This window comes from Nerophis ophidion, linkage group LG08 (genome assembly GCF_033978795.1).
Source record: "Nerophis ophidion isolate RoL-2023_Sa linkage group LG08, RoL_Noph_v1.0, whole genome shotgun sequence".
In the NCBI taxonomy this organism is placed as follows: domain Eukaryota; kingdom Metazoa; phylum Chordata; class Actinopteri; order Syngnathiformes; family Syngnathidae; genus Nerophis; species Nerophis ophidion.
The window spans coordinates 64109175-64126858 of record NC_084618.1 but is presented as its reverse complement, the minus strand read 5'-3'; the positions used below and the strand labels follow the sequence as shown (position 1 = coordinate 64126858).

The following is a 17684-nucleotide window of genomic DNA, read 5'->3' as shown; positions in this document are numbered from 1 at the left end:
ATGAGTAGATGAGTGTTATGTGTGTGTAAATGTGTAAATAAATGAACACTGAAATGCAAGTAGTTTGTTTATTCATATATATATATATATATATATATATATATATATATATATATATATATATATATATATATATATATATATATATATATATATATATATATATATATATAGTTACCTTACATGCAGTCGGCTTTTGGCCACCGGTCAACATTTTTTCCACTCAATGTGGTCCACCGAGTCAAAAAGTCTGGAAAGAAAAAAACATAAAATAATGTTTTTAATCATATATATATGTAGAATAGAATAGAATAGAATAGAATAGAGTGTACTTTATTGATCCCTCGGGGAAATACCAGCACCACAGTTCGCTCACACTAAAAAATTATAATAATAAATAATATAATATATCATATATATAATATATGAATAATATAAATGTACTCCTCCCCTCTTAACCACGCCCCAGTCCCATTTCCCACCTCCCACCTCCCGAAATCGGAGGTCTCAAGTTGCCAACCTTGAGACCTCCGATTTCGGGAGGTCTCAACAATAATTAACTTTGTGAATTATTGTCTAAAAATTTTATTTTTATTATCATTGTCATCCGCTTGGCCTAAGCCTTTATAACAATGATTGTGATCAACACACGCGTTCTAATCATTTGACAAGGTGTAACCTGTTGATATATAATTAATGAATAAAATTAAAATCAAGAGTAAAACTACTAATTCAGTGTTAATATTTTGCTTTTACAATGAATTGATTAACCTGGACCCCGACGTAAACCAGTTGAAAAACTTATTCGGGTGTTACCATTTAGTGGTCACATTTAATATGTACTGTACTGTGCAATCTACTAATACAAGTTTCAATCAATCAATTAATAAGGGTGCCTCTGTAGTGAAATTGTTGGGCCCCGAGATTAGAAAAGAAGAACATATTGACAGCTATGTCCTGTTTGTATCGTCGTGGATGAAAAATATATGTTATAATATTATTAATATTATTAGAAAGTGATTGCCCAACGTGTTTTGATTAACTGGATGCTATAACCTTTTGTGACCACTAGAGTTCAGTGTTGAATCGGACATTTTAATGTCAAACAAGCTGTAAACTGGCGTTTTGAGGTCAGGGGTCCATCCATCCATTTTTTCCGCTTGTCCCTTTTGGGCCCAAACCTTTTCCAATCAGGGCGGCACACTAAAATTAATTAACTAAAATTAATTAAAAAGAGGGAGGCGAAGGCAATTTTGAGATTTGTCCTTTTTTAAAACCATTTCATATATTTTATATAGAAGGGTTTCAGTCATGAAAAATTAAAAACATTATTTTATGGGTTTTTTTTCCGGACTTTTTGACTCGGTGGACCACATTGAGCGGAAAAAATGTTGACCGGTGGCCAAAAGCCGGCTGCATGTAAAGTAACCATATAAATATATATATATATATATATATATACACACACACACACACACACACACACACACACACACACACACACACACACACATATAGCCTATAAATATGTCTACATAAATATACCCATCCATCCATTTTCTACTGCTTGTCCCTTTTGGGGTCGCAGGGGGTGCTGGATCCTATCTCAGCTGCATTCGGGCGGAAGGCGGCGTACACCCTGTACAAGTCGCCACCTCATCACAGGGCCAACACAAATAGACAGACAACATTCACATCCATCCATCCATCCATTTTCTACCGCTTGTCCCTTTTTGGGGTCACGGGGGCCGCTGGAGCCTATCTCAGCTGCATTTGGGCGGAAGGTGTGCACACCCTGGACAAGTCGCCACCTGTTATATTAATGTTATAGACGTATACAACATATACAATACGTGACAAAAGTTTGGACACATCTTCTCCTCATTCAATGCATTTTCTGTATTCTCATGACTATTTTCATTGTAGATTGTCACTGAAGGCATCAGAACTATGAATGAACACATGTGGAGTTATGTACTTCACAAAAAAAGGTGAAATAACTGAAAATATGTTTTATAATCTAGTTTCTTCAAAATAGCCACCCTTTTCTCTGATCACTGCTTTGCACACCCTTGGCATTCCCTCGATGAGCTTCAAGAGGTGAGTCACCTGAAAGGGTTTTCACTTTACAGGTGTCATAGTTTTGATGCTTTCAGTGACAATTTACAAGGTGAATAGTCTTGAAAATAAAGAAAACGCATTGAAATGAGAAGGTGTGTCCAAACTTGTGTCCTGTACTTTGAGTTTGTGTTTTTTTGGAACACCCATGCATACAACATGATGCATCACAATTTCCAGTTTCTCTATCTAACATGTTCGAAAAGGAGTAGGAGGAAGAAGAGCTTATTTAATCCCACCACTTTTCCTTTACATAGCAGTTGCTAAAACGTTTGTTCACTTCCTGTTCTCAATTTATTCACAATATACTCCATAAGTAATAACATCCATCCATCCATTTTCTACCGCTTATTCCCTTTCGGGGTCGCGGGGGGCGCTGGCGCCTATGTCAGCTACAATCGGGCAGAAGGCGGGGTACACCCTGGACAAGTCGCCACTTCATCGCAGATAAGTAATAACATAAAATATAAATAGATAAATAATAAATAGTGAAGTAAGTTATATTTCATATGGTGAGATAAATAAAAATATCTAAAAAAAAAATGAATGGATGGATAAAAACAATTCAGAATGTTTATCATGGTTATTCTCCTTTGTACTTTGTAAACACTTAAGTTTGAAGAGTTTCTTGAAAAGGATCATATTAGTACATTGTGTGATTTCTTTGCCTAATCCATTCCATAATTTAATTCCACATACTGACGGTCTCAAATGTTGTACGTAATTTAGATTTATTATGAATTTTTTGGAGCAATTACTGTTTAAAATAAATAAATAAAATCCCCACTAAAGTTCTCAGGGAACCAAAATGTAATTAAATTAAACGTGGTAGAGGGGTTAGTGTGTCTGCCTCACAATACGAAGGTCCTGAGTAGTCCTGGGTTCAATCCCGGGCTCGGGATCTTTCTGTGTGGAGTTTGCATGTTTTCCCCGTGACTGCGTGGGTTCCTCCCACCTCCAAAGACATGCACCTGGGGATAGGTTGATTGGCAACACCAAATTGGCCCTAGTGTGTGAATGTGAGTGTGAATGTTGTCTGTCTATCTGTGTTGGCCCTGTGATGGGGTGGCGACTTGTCCAAAGTGCACGCCGCCTTCCGCTGATTGTAGCTGAGATAGGCACCAGTGACCCCAAAGGGAATAAGCGCTAGTAAAATGGATGGACATAAAAAACTTTTTTTTTTTTTTTTTTTACTTCCAACTTTTGTTTTTAATTTTTTGGTTTAATGCATTTTTTGTCACTGAAAACTTTGTTTTTAACGGCAAATACACATAATATGCAATAAAAATAACTGCCTTCATTTCAACTTACATCTATGTGTATGTGTTTTTATTCCATGTTCTTATGTTTTTAATGGTATTTAAAAATAGGTTGTAGGCCGTTTAAAATTAACTGTGTGCCGCCAATGGGGCCGCACTTTGGACACTTGTGGTTTCTGTACACTTCACCTATTGAGAATTACCACAGTAGCTGTAAAGGGAAAAAAAAGCAAGTTAAAACTCATTTTTTTATTTATCAACAACACCCAGAAACGCTACCGGCTTCGTTGGGCTAAAACTTATCTAAGATGGACTGATGCAAAGTGGAAAAGTGTTCTGTGGTCTGACGAGTCCACATTTCAAATTGTTTTTGGAAACTGTGGACGTGGTGTCCTCCGGAACAAAGAGGAAAAGAACCATCCAGATTGTTATAGGCGCATAGTTCAAAAGCCAGCATCTGTGATGTTATGAGGGTGTATTAGTGCCCGAGGCATGGGTAACTTACACATCTATGAAAGCCCCATTAATGCTGAAAGGTACATACAGGTTTTGGAGCAACATATGTTGCCATCCAAGCAAAGTTATCATGGACGCCCCTGCTTATTTTAGCAAGACAATGCCAAGCCACGTATTATAACAGTGTGGCTTCATAGTAAAAGAGTGTGAGTACTAGACTGGCCTGCCTGTAGTCCAGACCTGTCTCCCATTGAAAATGTGTGGCGCAATATTAAACCTAAAATACGACAACGGAGACCCTGGACAGTTGAACATACATCAAGCAAGAATGGGAAATAATTCCACCAGTAAAGCTTAAAAAATTGGTCTCCTCAGTTCCCAAACGTTTACTGAGTGTTGTTAAAAGGAAAAGCCAAGTTAACACAATGGTAAAAATGCCCCTGTGCCAACTTTTTAAAATTCTAAGTTAATGATTATTTGCACAAAAAAAAGAGTTTTTCAGTTCCAACATTAAATATCTTGTCTTTACAGTCTATTCAATTGAATATAAGTTGAAATTGGGTATACAAATCATTGTATTCTGTTTTCATTTACACAACGTGCCAACTTCACTGGTGTTGGGTTTTGTATTTATATCTCCTGTTCTTGAACAGCTAGTAAGCATGTGACCTGATTTTGGAGGTGATAGTAGACATTAAATTCACATGCATTGTCTCAAACTTCACAACATGAGTTTTAAAAACTTAACATGCGCCCCCGGTGTCAGAATACAAAAAAAACAATTCAATAAAATCAGTCAAGTTGAAGATACATTCTCCTTGTGACACAATCTCTTAGTTGGCCTCCTCAAAGTCTTCTCGCGGTAACAGCCCCTGGAAAGCGACGTAGTGAGAGTTGCAGTACACAGGTGCTTTGTTGGGGCAGGCTTGCACCTGTTCGGGCTTCTGAGATGTGAACGGATTGGCGCCGCTGTCCCGAATGTGCACCTCCAACTCCAGCAGGATCTGCAGAGAGTACTTCAGCTCCATGTCACTGTTGGAAAAGAAGGAGACATGTTTTTATGTAAAAAATCTTCACATAAAGTCCACCAGATGAAACATTAAAGGCCAGACGAAGATAATAATTGGTTTTATTTGTAAAAAGCACTTTACATTGAGTAAACAACCTCAAAGTGGTCAATGTATTAAAAAATATAAAAATAAAAACTAGAACAGCCTAATAGCTAGAACTAGTATGCATATATCTGAAAAAAAAATGCTTTTTTAAAAAGAAGGGTTTTTAAACCTTTTTTAAAAGCATCCACAGTCTGTGGTGCCCTCAGGTGGTCAGGGAGAGCGTTCCACAGACTGGGAGCGGCGGAGCAGAAAGCTCGGTCCCCCATTGTCCGTAGCTTTGTCCTCGAAGGTTGGAGGAGGTTAGCCTGTCCGGAGCGGAGGTGTCTTGTGGAGGATTTGGGGGTAAGGAGTTCTTTGAGGTAGTGGGGGGCATTTCCATTGAGGCACTGGTGGGTTAGTAGGGAGACTTTGTATTCAATCCTGAGTGGAACAGGAAGCCAGTGAAGAGATTTGAAAATTGGTAGAGATAGAGATGGAGATTCTGGGGACCTCCACCCCAGATCACACCTCACTTCAACCCTGGATCAGGGTGGAGGACAGAGTAAAACATGTTGCACTGAGCCTAGTCAATAAAATCCACTACGCCTCCCTGATACCGAAGTACATGTCAAACTACTTCCTTAACGTAAATGACCGCCATAACCACAACACCAGGGGGAGCTCCACAAACCACGTTAAACCCAGATTCCGATCTAATAACTCATTCTCCTTCTATGCCACATCAATGTGGAATGCACTCCCAACAGGTATAAAAGTAAGTGCATCTCTAGGCTCCTTCAAAACTGCTCTAAAACAACACCTCCGGGCAACGTCAACCCTTTACTAATACCCTCCTCCATTCACATCCCATCTACCCGGATTGTAAATAACCTAATGTAAATAATCAAATGTAAATCTAATGTATATACTTGTTCTTATGCTATCTGAACTCACTATGTTCTCTGCTGGCTGTACATATCCAACCAAGTAAGACCTACACTGTTTCAATGTCCATTTCTCTGTTGATGCAATTGTTGATGACGGAAGTACTGATATCAACCAGAGCTCCTCAACCCACACCCTGGATTGTAAATAATTCAATGTATATTCTATGATGATTAACCTGTGTGATGACTGTATTATGCTGAGAGTATATATTTGTACCATGAATTGATTGATGTGGACCCCGACTTAAACGAGTTGAAAAACTTATTGGGGTGTTACCATTTAGTGGTCAATTGTACGGAATATGTACTGAACTGTGCCATCTATTAATAAAAGTTTCAATCAATCAATCAATCAATCAATCAATCAATCAATCAAAGGACAGAATGTCCTCCGATATCCCAAAGTTTATGAAAAATGGCCCTCATTTTTAACTGCAAATGTGGATGGGTTTGACAATGAAATAAATGAATACAATACATGATAATAGTAGAAATCTTATTTTTGCAAAAAGGGCATGGTGTGCTGTACCTTTAAAACATCTGCATAACCACATCATTAGCATTAATACTAAAGCTAACACAACTAAAAAGTTTGTGTACTTGTCCACAAATATGATTCCTAAAATAGCCTTATTCCCGGGTGAGTTTCGTGTGAGGGGAAGGTTATTCGTTTTGTAGTGCAGTCTGCTGAAAATGGTGGAAAGGGCCACTCATGTCCGCCCTGAGATCGGTAAGTTGTGAGTTCAAACCCCGGCCCGAATCATACCCAAGACAATAAGAATGGGACCCATTACCTCCCTGCTTGGCAGTCAGCATCCAGAGTTTGAATTGGGGGTTTAATCACCAAAAATGATTCCCGGGCGCGGCCACCGCTGCTGCTCACTTTTCCCCTCACCTCCCAGGGAGTAATCAAGGGTGATGGGTCAAATGCAGAGAATAATTTCGCCACACCGAGTGTGTGTGTGACAATCACTGGTACTTTGACTTTTAACATAGCAACTATGGTCAAAGTGGAAATTGCCACAAAACACTTTTTAATATGCTCAACACCATACCGCAATCTGGCGGCTAAAGTGGATAATGCACACCCCCAACCGCCTTGTCGACTTTAACATTTACCTTAGACCCGGAGATGGTGAGAAAGACACGAAAAGACGCTCGTTTGCGCCCACCTGTGTGATAATCATGATTAATTCTTCATCTAAACGGGAAGATATAAACATAGCTGGTAGAGCAGACATTGTAAGGTAAGTGATTGTTTTTTTTATGTTCATGGCTTGGATTTCTTGTTTAGCACTTGGCATTAGTGCTACTTGCTGGGACAACTTAGCACTCAGCTTCCAAAACTTGTAGTTCATCCTCCTTATACTCAAGCTCAAAAATATAAGGTTCCGGATCATCATTAGTCCCAAAGTAGTCATTGACTCCAAAGAAGTCCACCATAATTAGTAGTGTTGTTGTTATTGTTGAAGGAAAGAGCAAACATTACGTGATGCATTGATTGAGACTTGTATTAGTAGATTGCACAGTACAGTACATATTCCATACAATTGACCACTAAATGGTAACACCCGAATAAGTTTTTCAACTTGTTTAAGTCGGGGTCCATGTTAATCAATTCATGGTAAATCTGTGAAATTAACACACCACCATACACTGCAAATGATTTGCCACTTGCCAAGATTCAAAATTGTATTTCTAGAAATGTTGGTAATGTTAAGAGATATTTAGTTATTTTTAGTTGTCGACTATACATCGAAATCTTAATTTTAGCATGAATGATTATATTTTGTTTATTCTAGATTAAAAGTGTTAAAGTTGAGAAAAACAATTAATATAATACTATGTTTTGGTTTTCCCCACATAGAAAATCTTGTTTAAAGATTTTGCAACATCCCAAAAATGCTTATTTTATAATGTTTGTTATCAGAATAGAATACCCATTTCAATCTTAAAAGTCCTGCTTAATTTCTACATATAAAAATCTTAATTTAGGATGTCTTAACAAGCAAATTACGTAGCTGCAAGACAGATCATTTCAGTAGTGTTTGGGTTTGTTTTTTTCCTCAAATCTTTTCTTTATCTTATATTTTGTCTGCTCTTTTTTGCATTGTAAAATGAGCAAAAATACATAAATATTACATGTTATTTTGAATGTGCCTGGTACTACTACATTACACATATACTTTTAGTGTGTATATAAAACAGTGATACCTTCATTGTAAGCTGACTTTTGCTATCCTTTATTTATAAGTTAGAATGCATTAAAAAAAACAAGTGCTTGTCACCCATAAGGATTGTGAATAATAGGCAACATTAAAAAAAAAAAAAGTGCAGTTCCCCTTGAAGGTGTCCAACATAGTTAGGTTAAAATCAGTCATTCATAATCATAATGATTTGGTGAGTTTTTTCTCTTTTGATCTAACAAAAATTGTATAACTAACAAAAAAAACAATATGGGACAGAATGTAATTGTACTTAACATTGTAGCTTTCAGTTTGGGACGCAAACAAAATGCACAATTTAGATCAAGGGTGTCAAACGTACGGCCCGCGGGTCGGATCAGGCCCGCGAACAGGTTTTATCCGGCTCGCGGGATGAGTTTGCTAAGAATAAAAATGAGCTGAAATGTTGAATGAAAGAAACTGCTGTTCCAAATGTGTCCACTAGATGTCGCAGTAGCAATACTTTGTATCTTTGTCGATGATGCTACATACAGTTGAGAAACAAATATTTAGTCAGCCACCGATTGTGCAAATTCTCCCACTTAAAATGATGACAAAGTTCTGTAATTTTCATCATAGGTACACTTCTACTGTGAGAGACAGAATGTGAAACACGACGAGTTGAGTTTATAACAAAAAGTTCTATTTTGGTTTCATCTGACCACATGACATCCTCCCAATCCTCTGCTGTATCATCCATGTATCCATTTTGGTATAAACTCAACTCGTCGTGTTTGGAGGAAGAAGAATACTGAGTTGCATCCCAAGAACACCACACCTACTGTGAAGCATGGAGGTGGAAACATCATGCTTTGGGGCTGTTTTTCTGCTAAGAGGACAGGACGATTGATCCGTGTTAAGGAAAGAATGAATGGGGCCATGTATAGTGAGATTTTGAGCCAAAACCTCCTTCCATCAGTGAGAGCTTTGAATGGTTGACCAAATACTTATTTTCCACCATAATTTACAAATAAATTCTTTAAAATTCCTACAATGTGAATTCTTGGATTTTTTTTCCACATTCTGTCTCTCACAGTTGAAGTGTACCTATGATGAAAATTACAGACCTCTGTCATCATTTTAAGTGGGATAACTTGCACAATCGGTGGCTGACTAAATACGTTTTTGCCCCACTGTATGTAAAAAAATAAAAATAACTACATGATGGTAGTGCATCAGTCGAGAAAAATTAGCAAACTACAAAAATAACATATTGTAATTTGATTTTGATATAATTTTTATAACTTGATAGATTGGAAATCAACACCAATGAGTTGATTGATGAACATTATCACATAATTTATTCAGAAAGTAAAAATAATGACAAATAAAGATAGAATACTATTAACCACAACATGCAGGTGTAAAACAACATTATGATATGTACATTTTCAGAATGTGCTTGTTCCATTTTTTAAACAAAGAAAACAATCTGAAGTTGTCTTTATTTTTAGGTTATCATGCCGTGATTTTATCAGTCGGGCCCACTTAGGAGGAGATTTTTCTCCGTGTGGCCACTGATCTAAAATGAGTTTGACACCCCTGGTTTAGACACAGGAAACTATTAATATTTGTCGTATAAATAATTAAGTAATTCATATGACGGACCTGTACATGGTGAAGAATGATGGGATGTTGTAGTCTCTGAGCAGCAGAAGAGTTGGGAGCCAACCTTCCACCAGACCTTGGTTGGCGTGGAAACCTGCAAATGACCACTAATTAGCTCAAAACTGAATATCTGCACCAACTTGTTTTGATTGCGCCCTGCGATGAGTTGGCGACTTGTCCAATGTGTAACCCGCCTTCTGGCCGAATGCAGCACCCCCCACGACTCCAAAAGAGACAAGCGGTAGGAAATGGATGGATGTTTTGATTGCTGAACACGGTGCAATTTACAAACGATATCCCCGGCGGGGGGTGAATTTGCTGGCAAATAAATGGTATTTCCTTCATAGAATGAATCTAGACTTGCATAAGTGCATGTCATTTATTGGGTTGTGTGAAAAGGGTTGTAAAACTAGCTAGCCCCGGGATTATCCCAATGCCATAAAAAAAGGGAACAATATTTGTTGACTAGCTTAAAATCCACGATGGCCCGCTGACACGGACATGTTGACAAGCGAGAGTCGCATTCTGGCTTCAACCTGCCGGATAATCCTGCACTCACATTAGCCGCCACTTGTCACTTCAACCCTGACTCTGATTTATTCCGCAGTATGAATAGCTCGCCCTTCACCCGGGCCTCCGCGCTGGGAAAGCAGATACTCTAAATCCCCCTCCTTCTTCGTCCTTGAGTGGGCTCCTCATTGATCAGCAAGGCCTTTCCGTTTTGGAGGACGTCAGCTCCTCTGGAATGGTGAAAGCATAATCGTGCATAGTAAGAAATATGAGCGCTGGACGTGAGCAAGCAATGGATTGCCCAAAGCTTCAGCTGTTCCGCCTCGGCCGAGGTTAAGCCTTCATGGGATAAAGTCCAGCATTCTGGCTTTTAATTGCAAAAATCGTGCGGCATTTTTGACAAACTGGCCTTAATGCAGGTTAAGATCGAAGGAACAGTTTATGGAGAATACAATATCGGCCTCATTAAACAGGACAGTTCTGCAAAGCCCGGAAAATCTGCAAATGTTGCACATTTGTGGTTGAAAATGACCTAAAGTGACTGTAGAAAAGTTAGCATGTGTCTGCACAAATCCATTATTAGTCATCTTGGGCTAATAAGCCGGTGCATTTTGCTAAAGGAATAACATTTATGATATTTCAGGTGTACTTTTGGATATTTTTGTTGTGAAAATGTGTTAAATCAAACTAAATCTGTTGAATAAAAAAAAAATTATCCTTACACATTGTGATTTTTTTGTTAACGAAATTGAAAAATATATAATTTCTTGTACTTTAAGCAAAAACATATACAGACACACATATCTGCATATACATATATTAATATATGTATATGCATACATACATATATTAATATATATGTATGTATATATATACTGCTTCACGGTGGCAGAAGGGGTTAGTGCGTCTGCCTCACAATACGAAGGTCCTGCAGTCCTGGGTTCAAATCCAGGCTCAGGATCTTTCTGTGTGGAGTTTGCATGTTCTCCCCGTGAATGCGTGGGTTCCCTCCGGGTACTCCGGCTTCCTCCCACTTCCAAAGACATGCACCTGGGGTTGATTGGCAACACTAAATTGACCCTAGTGTGTGAATGTGAGTGTGAATGTTGTCTGTCTATCTGTGTTGGCCCTGCGATGAGGTGGCGACTTGTCCAGGGTGTACCCCGCCTTCTGCCCGATTGTAGCTGAGATAGGCGCTAGCGCATCCCGTGACCCCAAAAAGGAATAAGCGGTAGAAAATGGAAAAAATGGATGTATGTATATATTTTTATATACATACATACACACATATATGCATGAACATATACACACATATATATCTATGTGCTTATAAGAATATAAAAATATGTATTTGTGTAAAATATATATTTGTATATATACATTTATTTAAAACAATAAACTTATTTTTCAAACCCTTTTTTTATTCTAAGCAAATCCATGTTCAGTTGCAAAAAGATTTTGTGATTTTTAAATACACCTTTAACCAAAATGTTGCTTAAAAATATTCAAATCTTGACATTTTCAATGTTGTCTTTCATAAAAATATATGTGTGGGTGTATATATCCATCCATCCATCCATTTTCTACCGCTTATTCCCTTTCGGGGACGCGGGGGGCGCTGGCGCCTATCTCAGCTACAATCGGGCGGAAGGCGGGGTACACCCTGGACAAGTCGCCACCTCATCGCAGGGCCAACACAGATAGACAGACAACATTCACACTCACATTCACACACTAGGGCCCATTTAGTGTTGCCAATCAACCTATCCACACACATATATATATGTGTGTGTATATATACATATATAAAATAACAAAATAAAAATAAAATGTATATATATGTGTGTATGTATATATATAAATATATATATATATATATACATATATAAAATAACAAAATAAAATAAAACATTAAAAAATTATATATATATATATATATAAAGGTTTTTTTCTTCAAGCAAATATGTTTTTTAAAAGTCTTTTTTGTAATTCTTTCAAATGGAATCTCTGTATATATTTTTTCATACACGCAAAAATAAAGAAATTATACATTTTCTCTCATATGCAACTTTCAATGCATGTATATTTTATGACTCTTTTTTAAATCTGTATATTTGATTTCATGTCATTGTGTTAATCTGATTATCCTCTGTGGACACTCAATAAATTGGATGTAATAATTCATCCTCAGAATTCCATCCCTACAGTATGTACACTTTTTGTTTGGTCGTGCTTCTTTGCATGCAGTCCCGTGTCTTCAGCCTTCTCACAATGTTGACGAGCGTCCAGGTTCTCAGGCAGTTTATGAGGTGGTCTTGTATATTTAGCTCACGGTGATAAGTGAGCCAGAGGGGTTACGGGTGCGGCTGGGTGGGCTTTACTGCTGCTTGGCGGGTTAAAGGTCACGGAACAGCAGGCTGAGCGTGGAATAGGTGTGAGCATACAGCTCCGCTTTATGAGCATCCTCTGCATGTGTTGCCATACACACACATTAGCCCCAATGCAATGATAAAAAATAATTTTGCATGTTTGCGGACATATGTCAGCAATTAGACGCCTAACTTTTAAAAATCACTTTGTCTCCGTTCATGAGAAAAAAAATGAAGATCCGATAGTTTTTGACCCCTGTCATTTATAAGCATGACGATTGTTTCATACAACACACAACACTGCAAAAAAGTCCCATAAAAGCTGATTTTTCACAATATTTGTTTGAGTTTTCTTGTTACAATTAAAAAATGTATCACATTTTGTCATTATGATGATCTTTTAAGTGTATCATCCGTGAAGGTGGCAGTAATGTGCTTTATAAAGTGGTTTTCTAAACAAATAAAGATACATTTCTCAAGAAGATGGATGGATGGATGGATTTCTCAATTCGTATTTTTTGAAGGGAAGAAAATAAATAAAAGAATACATCAATTAATTGTCACATTTAAAAAAATCAAAAGTAAAGCTACTTGGTCTTAAAACGTATTTTCTTGATCCTACTTCAGCTTGTTTTGCTATTTTGTTGAAATTACAATCATAATCTTGGTCATTACTGCATATTTTTGTTGAGGCTGTTCCACTCCAGTCCTGTAGTAGGCAGTAATGTGTTTCATAAAGTGAGTTCACTACACTAATTAGCTCTGATACAAGTGAACGGTATTGACGAAACAGAAGCAAAAAATGTATTAGAATTTTATTTTTTTAATAAATGCATTTTGAAAAAATAGCCAATAAATCAACACATACATTAATATACAAATAATAATAATTAAAAAAAAACATTTTTCAATTGGTTACTTTTCTTTTTTTTCTATCCATCCATCCATTTTCTACCGCTTATTCCCTTTAGGGGTCGCGGGGGGCGCTGGCGCCTATCTCAGCTACAATCGGGCGGAAGGCAGGGTACACCCTGGACAAGTCGCCACCTCATCGCAGGGCCAACACAGATAGACAGACAACATTCACACTCACATTCACACACTAGGGCCCATTTAGTGTTGCCAACTAACCTATCCCCAGGTGCATTTTTTTTTTTTTAAATGTAACAAATCTGAACCTCATGATAGCGGACTGCAAGAGCAAAACATGAAATATAAACAATAATGCATTTAATTACAAATTTAATACACAATATTTAGGGTAAACTGCTATTTTTATTCATGTATAATATTTATTTTTCATTTTGTGGTTTTAGTTGTTAACTACGTCCCCAATGTGGCCTCAACGTCACTTGCATGTGCACGTTGTTAAAGTGCAAACAAAGGAAGTTGACCGGCAGGAAGTCATTCCTACTACAAAATAAAATAAAAGTTGCCACACCTCAAAAATGAGTGTTTTTTTAAGTGAAAATAAATGAAAGTAATACATTGTATAAATGCATGTAAATAGTTAAAAATATTTAGGAGGGTTGTAATCTTTTTTAAGGCTGTTTAGTAGAGGAGACATGCGGACATCAGCGTGGAGCTACTGGACCTTTATTTTTCAACTCACATGTAAGTCAATTCCGGCCTTTCAACAATCGCAATGTAAGCGGGGAATAAGAATCTGTTTTGTTTGATAAAGTATATTCACTATGCTTCACTTCACTATCATTTGACCGTACAATTATTAGGTGATAGTATTCCACTCCATTTTATGGGCCATGAGCGCCTCTAGAGGGCCACAAAAATATGTTTCTCAGCTGAGGTCCATATACGCCACAGCAGTACTGAGTTGTAATACACTTTTACACCACTTGTGGCAGTAATGACAACATCAAACTAAGAGAAGAAGACGAGAGCCGAAGTCATAGAGAAGTTACTTTAACGCAAAAATTACATCTAAATTGGTGAAGCTGTATTTTCATTCGCACTTAAATCTTATTGACAGTTCATTGAAGAAAATATTCAAAATTGATCTTGTCCGTTTATTGTTTTGCACAAAAAAAGTGTATGCACATTTATTTTTAGTCAGTTGTTCATACTTTTTCCTAATCAGCCTGACCTAAGACTAAAGTTTACATGTTAAATAAGAAATAACCTTTGTGATCAACACATGCTTTCATATCATTTGACAAGGTTGTAAACTATAAGTAGGTTAAACATAATTATTCATTATGACTAAAATCAAGAGTAATTTTACTCATTCAGTGTTAATATTTGAGTGGGCTCCGGGCCCCTCTGTAGTGAAGGAGTTGGGTGCCGAGGTCGAAAAGGTTAAGAACCCCTGCACTACACTACTTAACTCCAATGCAAGTGGAATGTACTGATAAAACAGTGAATAGAATAAATGTTTTTTTTAAGTAAATGCATTTTTCATTTTTCATAAGTAAACACAAAGTGAATATATAAACTATCAATATTATTCTCATGTTTACTCTTCTGCTTTGCTTCTGATTCAAGCTCAATAAAAGACCAACATGGGGGTTTAAAATTGTAAAAAAAAGTTATCCGGTTTTCTTTCCCCCCCAGTTTTTTTATCTAACAAATCCTGGACCCCATGCAAGCAGACTGGAACAGCAAAATATAAAAGGTAAAAAACCTAATGCACAAAAAAAAATAAAAAAAATTAATGGTCACTTTTCTGCTTTTGCCGTTTTTATTTTTCTAAATATTCAAAATCAAAGATCAAAATTGTGGTTTTTAGCTCATTTTTTTATCAGTTATTTTTTTCCTTTTTTTTTTCAATCTAAGAAATTTCAAAACACATGTCCGCCAAAATAAAAATGTTCTAACTCATAACACTATGTATTTAAAACGCCATTTATACGATATAAATGCTATTAGTATTAACATAAAATATGTTTCTTTACTTTTGGGGAGATTATATACTATAATTATTTATATTTTAAATGTATTTCATTTGACAGAACAACCATGTCATGTCAGGTGAAAAAGTAAGAAACATGAAAAAAGTAAACATTTGAAAATAATATATAGCAGTGGTTCTCAAGCTTTTGCCACCTCAGAAAACACTTGGCTATCTAAGTTCCACCATGATGACCAACATTAAAATACAGTAACATCGTATCCCTAAGTATTGATCAAAAACAGAGCACTAGTTATATTTCACAAGTATATTTGATAATGTTTGGCCACTGTACCAGTTTGAACGGTAACGCTGTGTTTGAATGTTTCATTCATTGGCGTGCCACTAGTCGGGGGTCTGCAACCCGCGGCTCTTTAGCGCCGCCCTAGTGGAAAAATGGAAAAAGATAACGGGAAAAAAAAAAACATATTTTTTGTTTTAATATGGTTTCTGTAGGAGGACAAACATGACACAAACCTCCCTAATTGTTATAAAGCACACGGTTTACATTAAACATGCTTCACTGATTCGAGTATTTGGTCAGCGCCGTTTTGTCCTACTATTTTTGGCGGTCCTTGAACTCACCGTAGTTTGTTTACATGTATAATTTTCTCCCACTTTCAAAGACGTGTTTTATGCCACTTCTTTTTCCTTCTCATTTTGTCCACTAAACTCTTAACATTGTGCCTGAATGAATAAATACAGCGTTTTAAAAGCATACACAATCTGTGTAAATATATTACTCTGTGGTTAAAAGGACGTGAAATGACTCGAAACTCAAAATGCAGGACTTGGGACTTGACTTGAGACTTTCCAGTCTTGACTTTGGACTTGACTCGGGACTTGAGGGCAAAGACTTGAGACTTACTTGTGACTTGCAAAACAATGACTTGGTCCCACCTCTGCTGTAAACATTAAACATGCTTCACTGATTCGAGTATTTGGTGAGGGCCGTTTTGTCCTACTAATTTTGGCGGTAAAGGAACTTACCGTGGTTTGTTTACATGTATAACTTTCTCCGACTTTCTAAGACGTGTTTTATGCCACTTCTTTTTCTGTCTCATTTTGTCCACCAAACTTATAACGTTGTGCATGAATGCACAAAGGTGAGTTTTGTTGATGTTATTGACTTATGTGGAGTGTGCTAATCAGACATATTTGGTCACTGCAAGCTAATCGATGCTAACATGCTATTTAGGCTAGCTATATGTACATATTGCATCATTATGCCTCATTTGTAACTATATTTCAGCTCATTTAGTTTCCTTTAAGTCCTCATAATTCAATTTATATCTCATGACACACTATCTGTATGTAATATGGCTTTTAATTTTTTGCTGCTCCAGACGGATTTGTTTTTGTATTTTAAGTCCAATGTGGCTCTGTCAACATTTTGGGTTGCCGACCCCTGCACTAGTGGCACACTAGTTTGACAATCCCTAATATACTGTATATAAGATATAAATGCTATTCTTATTAATTGAAGATCATCCATTTTCTACCGCTTGTCCCTTTTATCCTTAAAGGCCTAATGAAACTCACTACTACCGACCACACAGTCTGATAGTTTATATATCAATGATGAAATATTAACATTGCAACACATGTCAATACGGCCTTTTTAGTTTACTAAATTGCAATTTAAAATTTCCCGCGAAGAGTCCTGTTGAAAACGTCGCGGTATGATGACGCGTGCGTTTGACGTCACCGGTTGTAGCGGACATTATTTTCCAGCCCGATCCAAGATATAAGTAGTCTGCTTTAATCGCATAATTACACAGTATTCTGGACATCTGTGTTGCTGAATCTTTTGTAATTTGTTCAATTAATGATGGAGAAGTCAAAGTAGAAAGATGGAGGTGGGAAGCTTTTAGCCGTTAGCAACACAAACACAGCCGGTGTTTCCTTGTTTAAAATTCCCGAAGGTGAAGCTTTACTAAGGAACATAGCGGTCAAGCGAACATGGTTTCCGACCACATGTCAACCGGCAGGTTTCGGTAAGAAAATTGTGGTAATAAGTCTGCTCATTAAAAAAGGGATTTTCCAGAATGATCCTAGTAAATGTGTCTAATAACATCTGAATTGCTCTCACTGCCCTCGCCTTTTTTTTCTTTTTTCTTTTTCTAGTCCTTTACTCTCAATATCCACATCCACGAATCTTTCATCCTCGCTCAAATTAATGGGGAAGTT

At 37.0% G+C, this 17684-nt stretch overlaps 1 protein-coding gene across 5 annotated transcripts in view; it reads right to left on the bottom strand.

The window, feature by feature from the left end:
- Positions 1 to 226: 226 nt before the first annotated feature.
- The window catches only part of LOC133558160 (putative protein MSS51 homolog, mitochondrial), a 38336-nt gene continuing 20878 nt past the window's right edge, over positions 227 to 17684 (bottom strand). For 3 of the 5 annotated variants that reach the window (XM_061909329.1, XM_061909333.1, XM_061909330.1), the window contains 2 exons: positions 9708 to 9801; positions 3612 to 4865 (listed from right to left, as the gene is read on the bottom strand). In XM_061909329.1, coding sequence (XP_061765313.1) covers positions 4667 to 4865; positions 9708 to 9801 — 293 coding nt within the window. In that variant the 3' untranslated portion in view covers positions 3612 to 4666. Of the gene's footprint in view, positions 251 to 3611; positions 4866 to 9707; positions 9802 to 17684 lie in introns of those variants that run through there. The other 2 variants (XM_061909332.1, XM_061909331.1) reach the window with 2 other exon arrangements.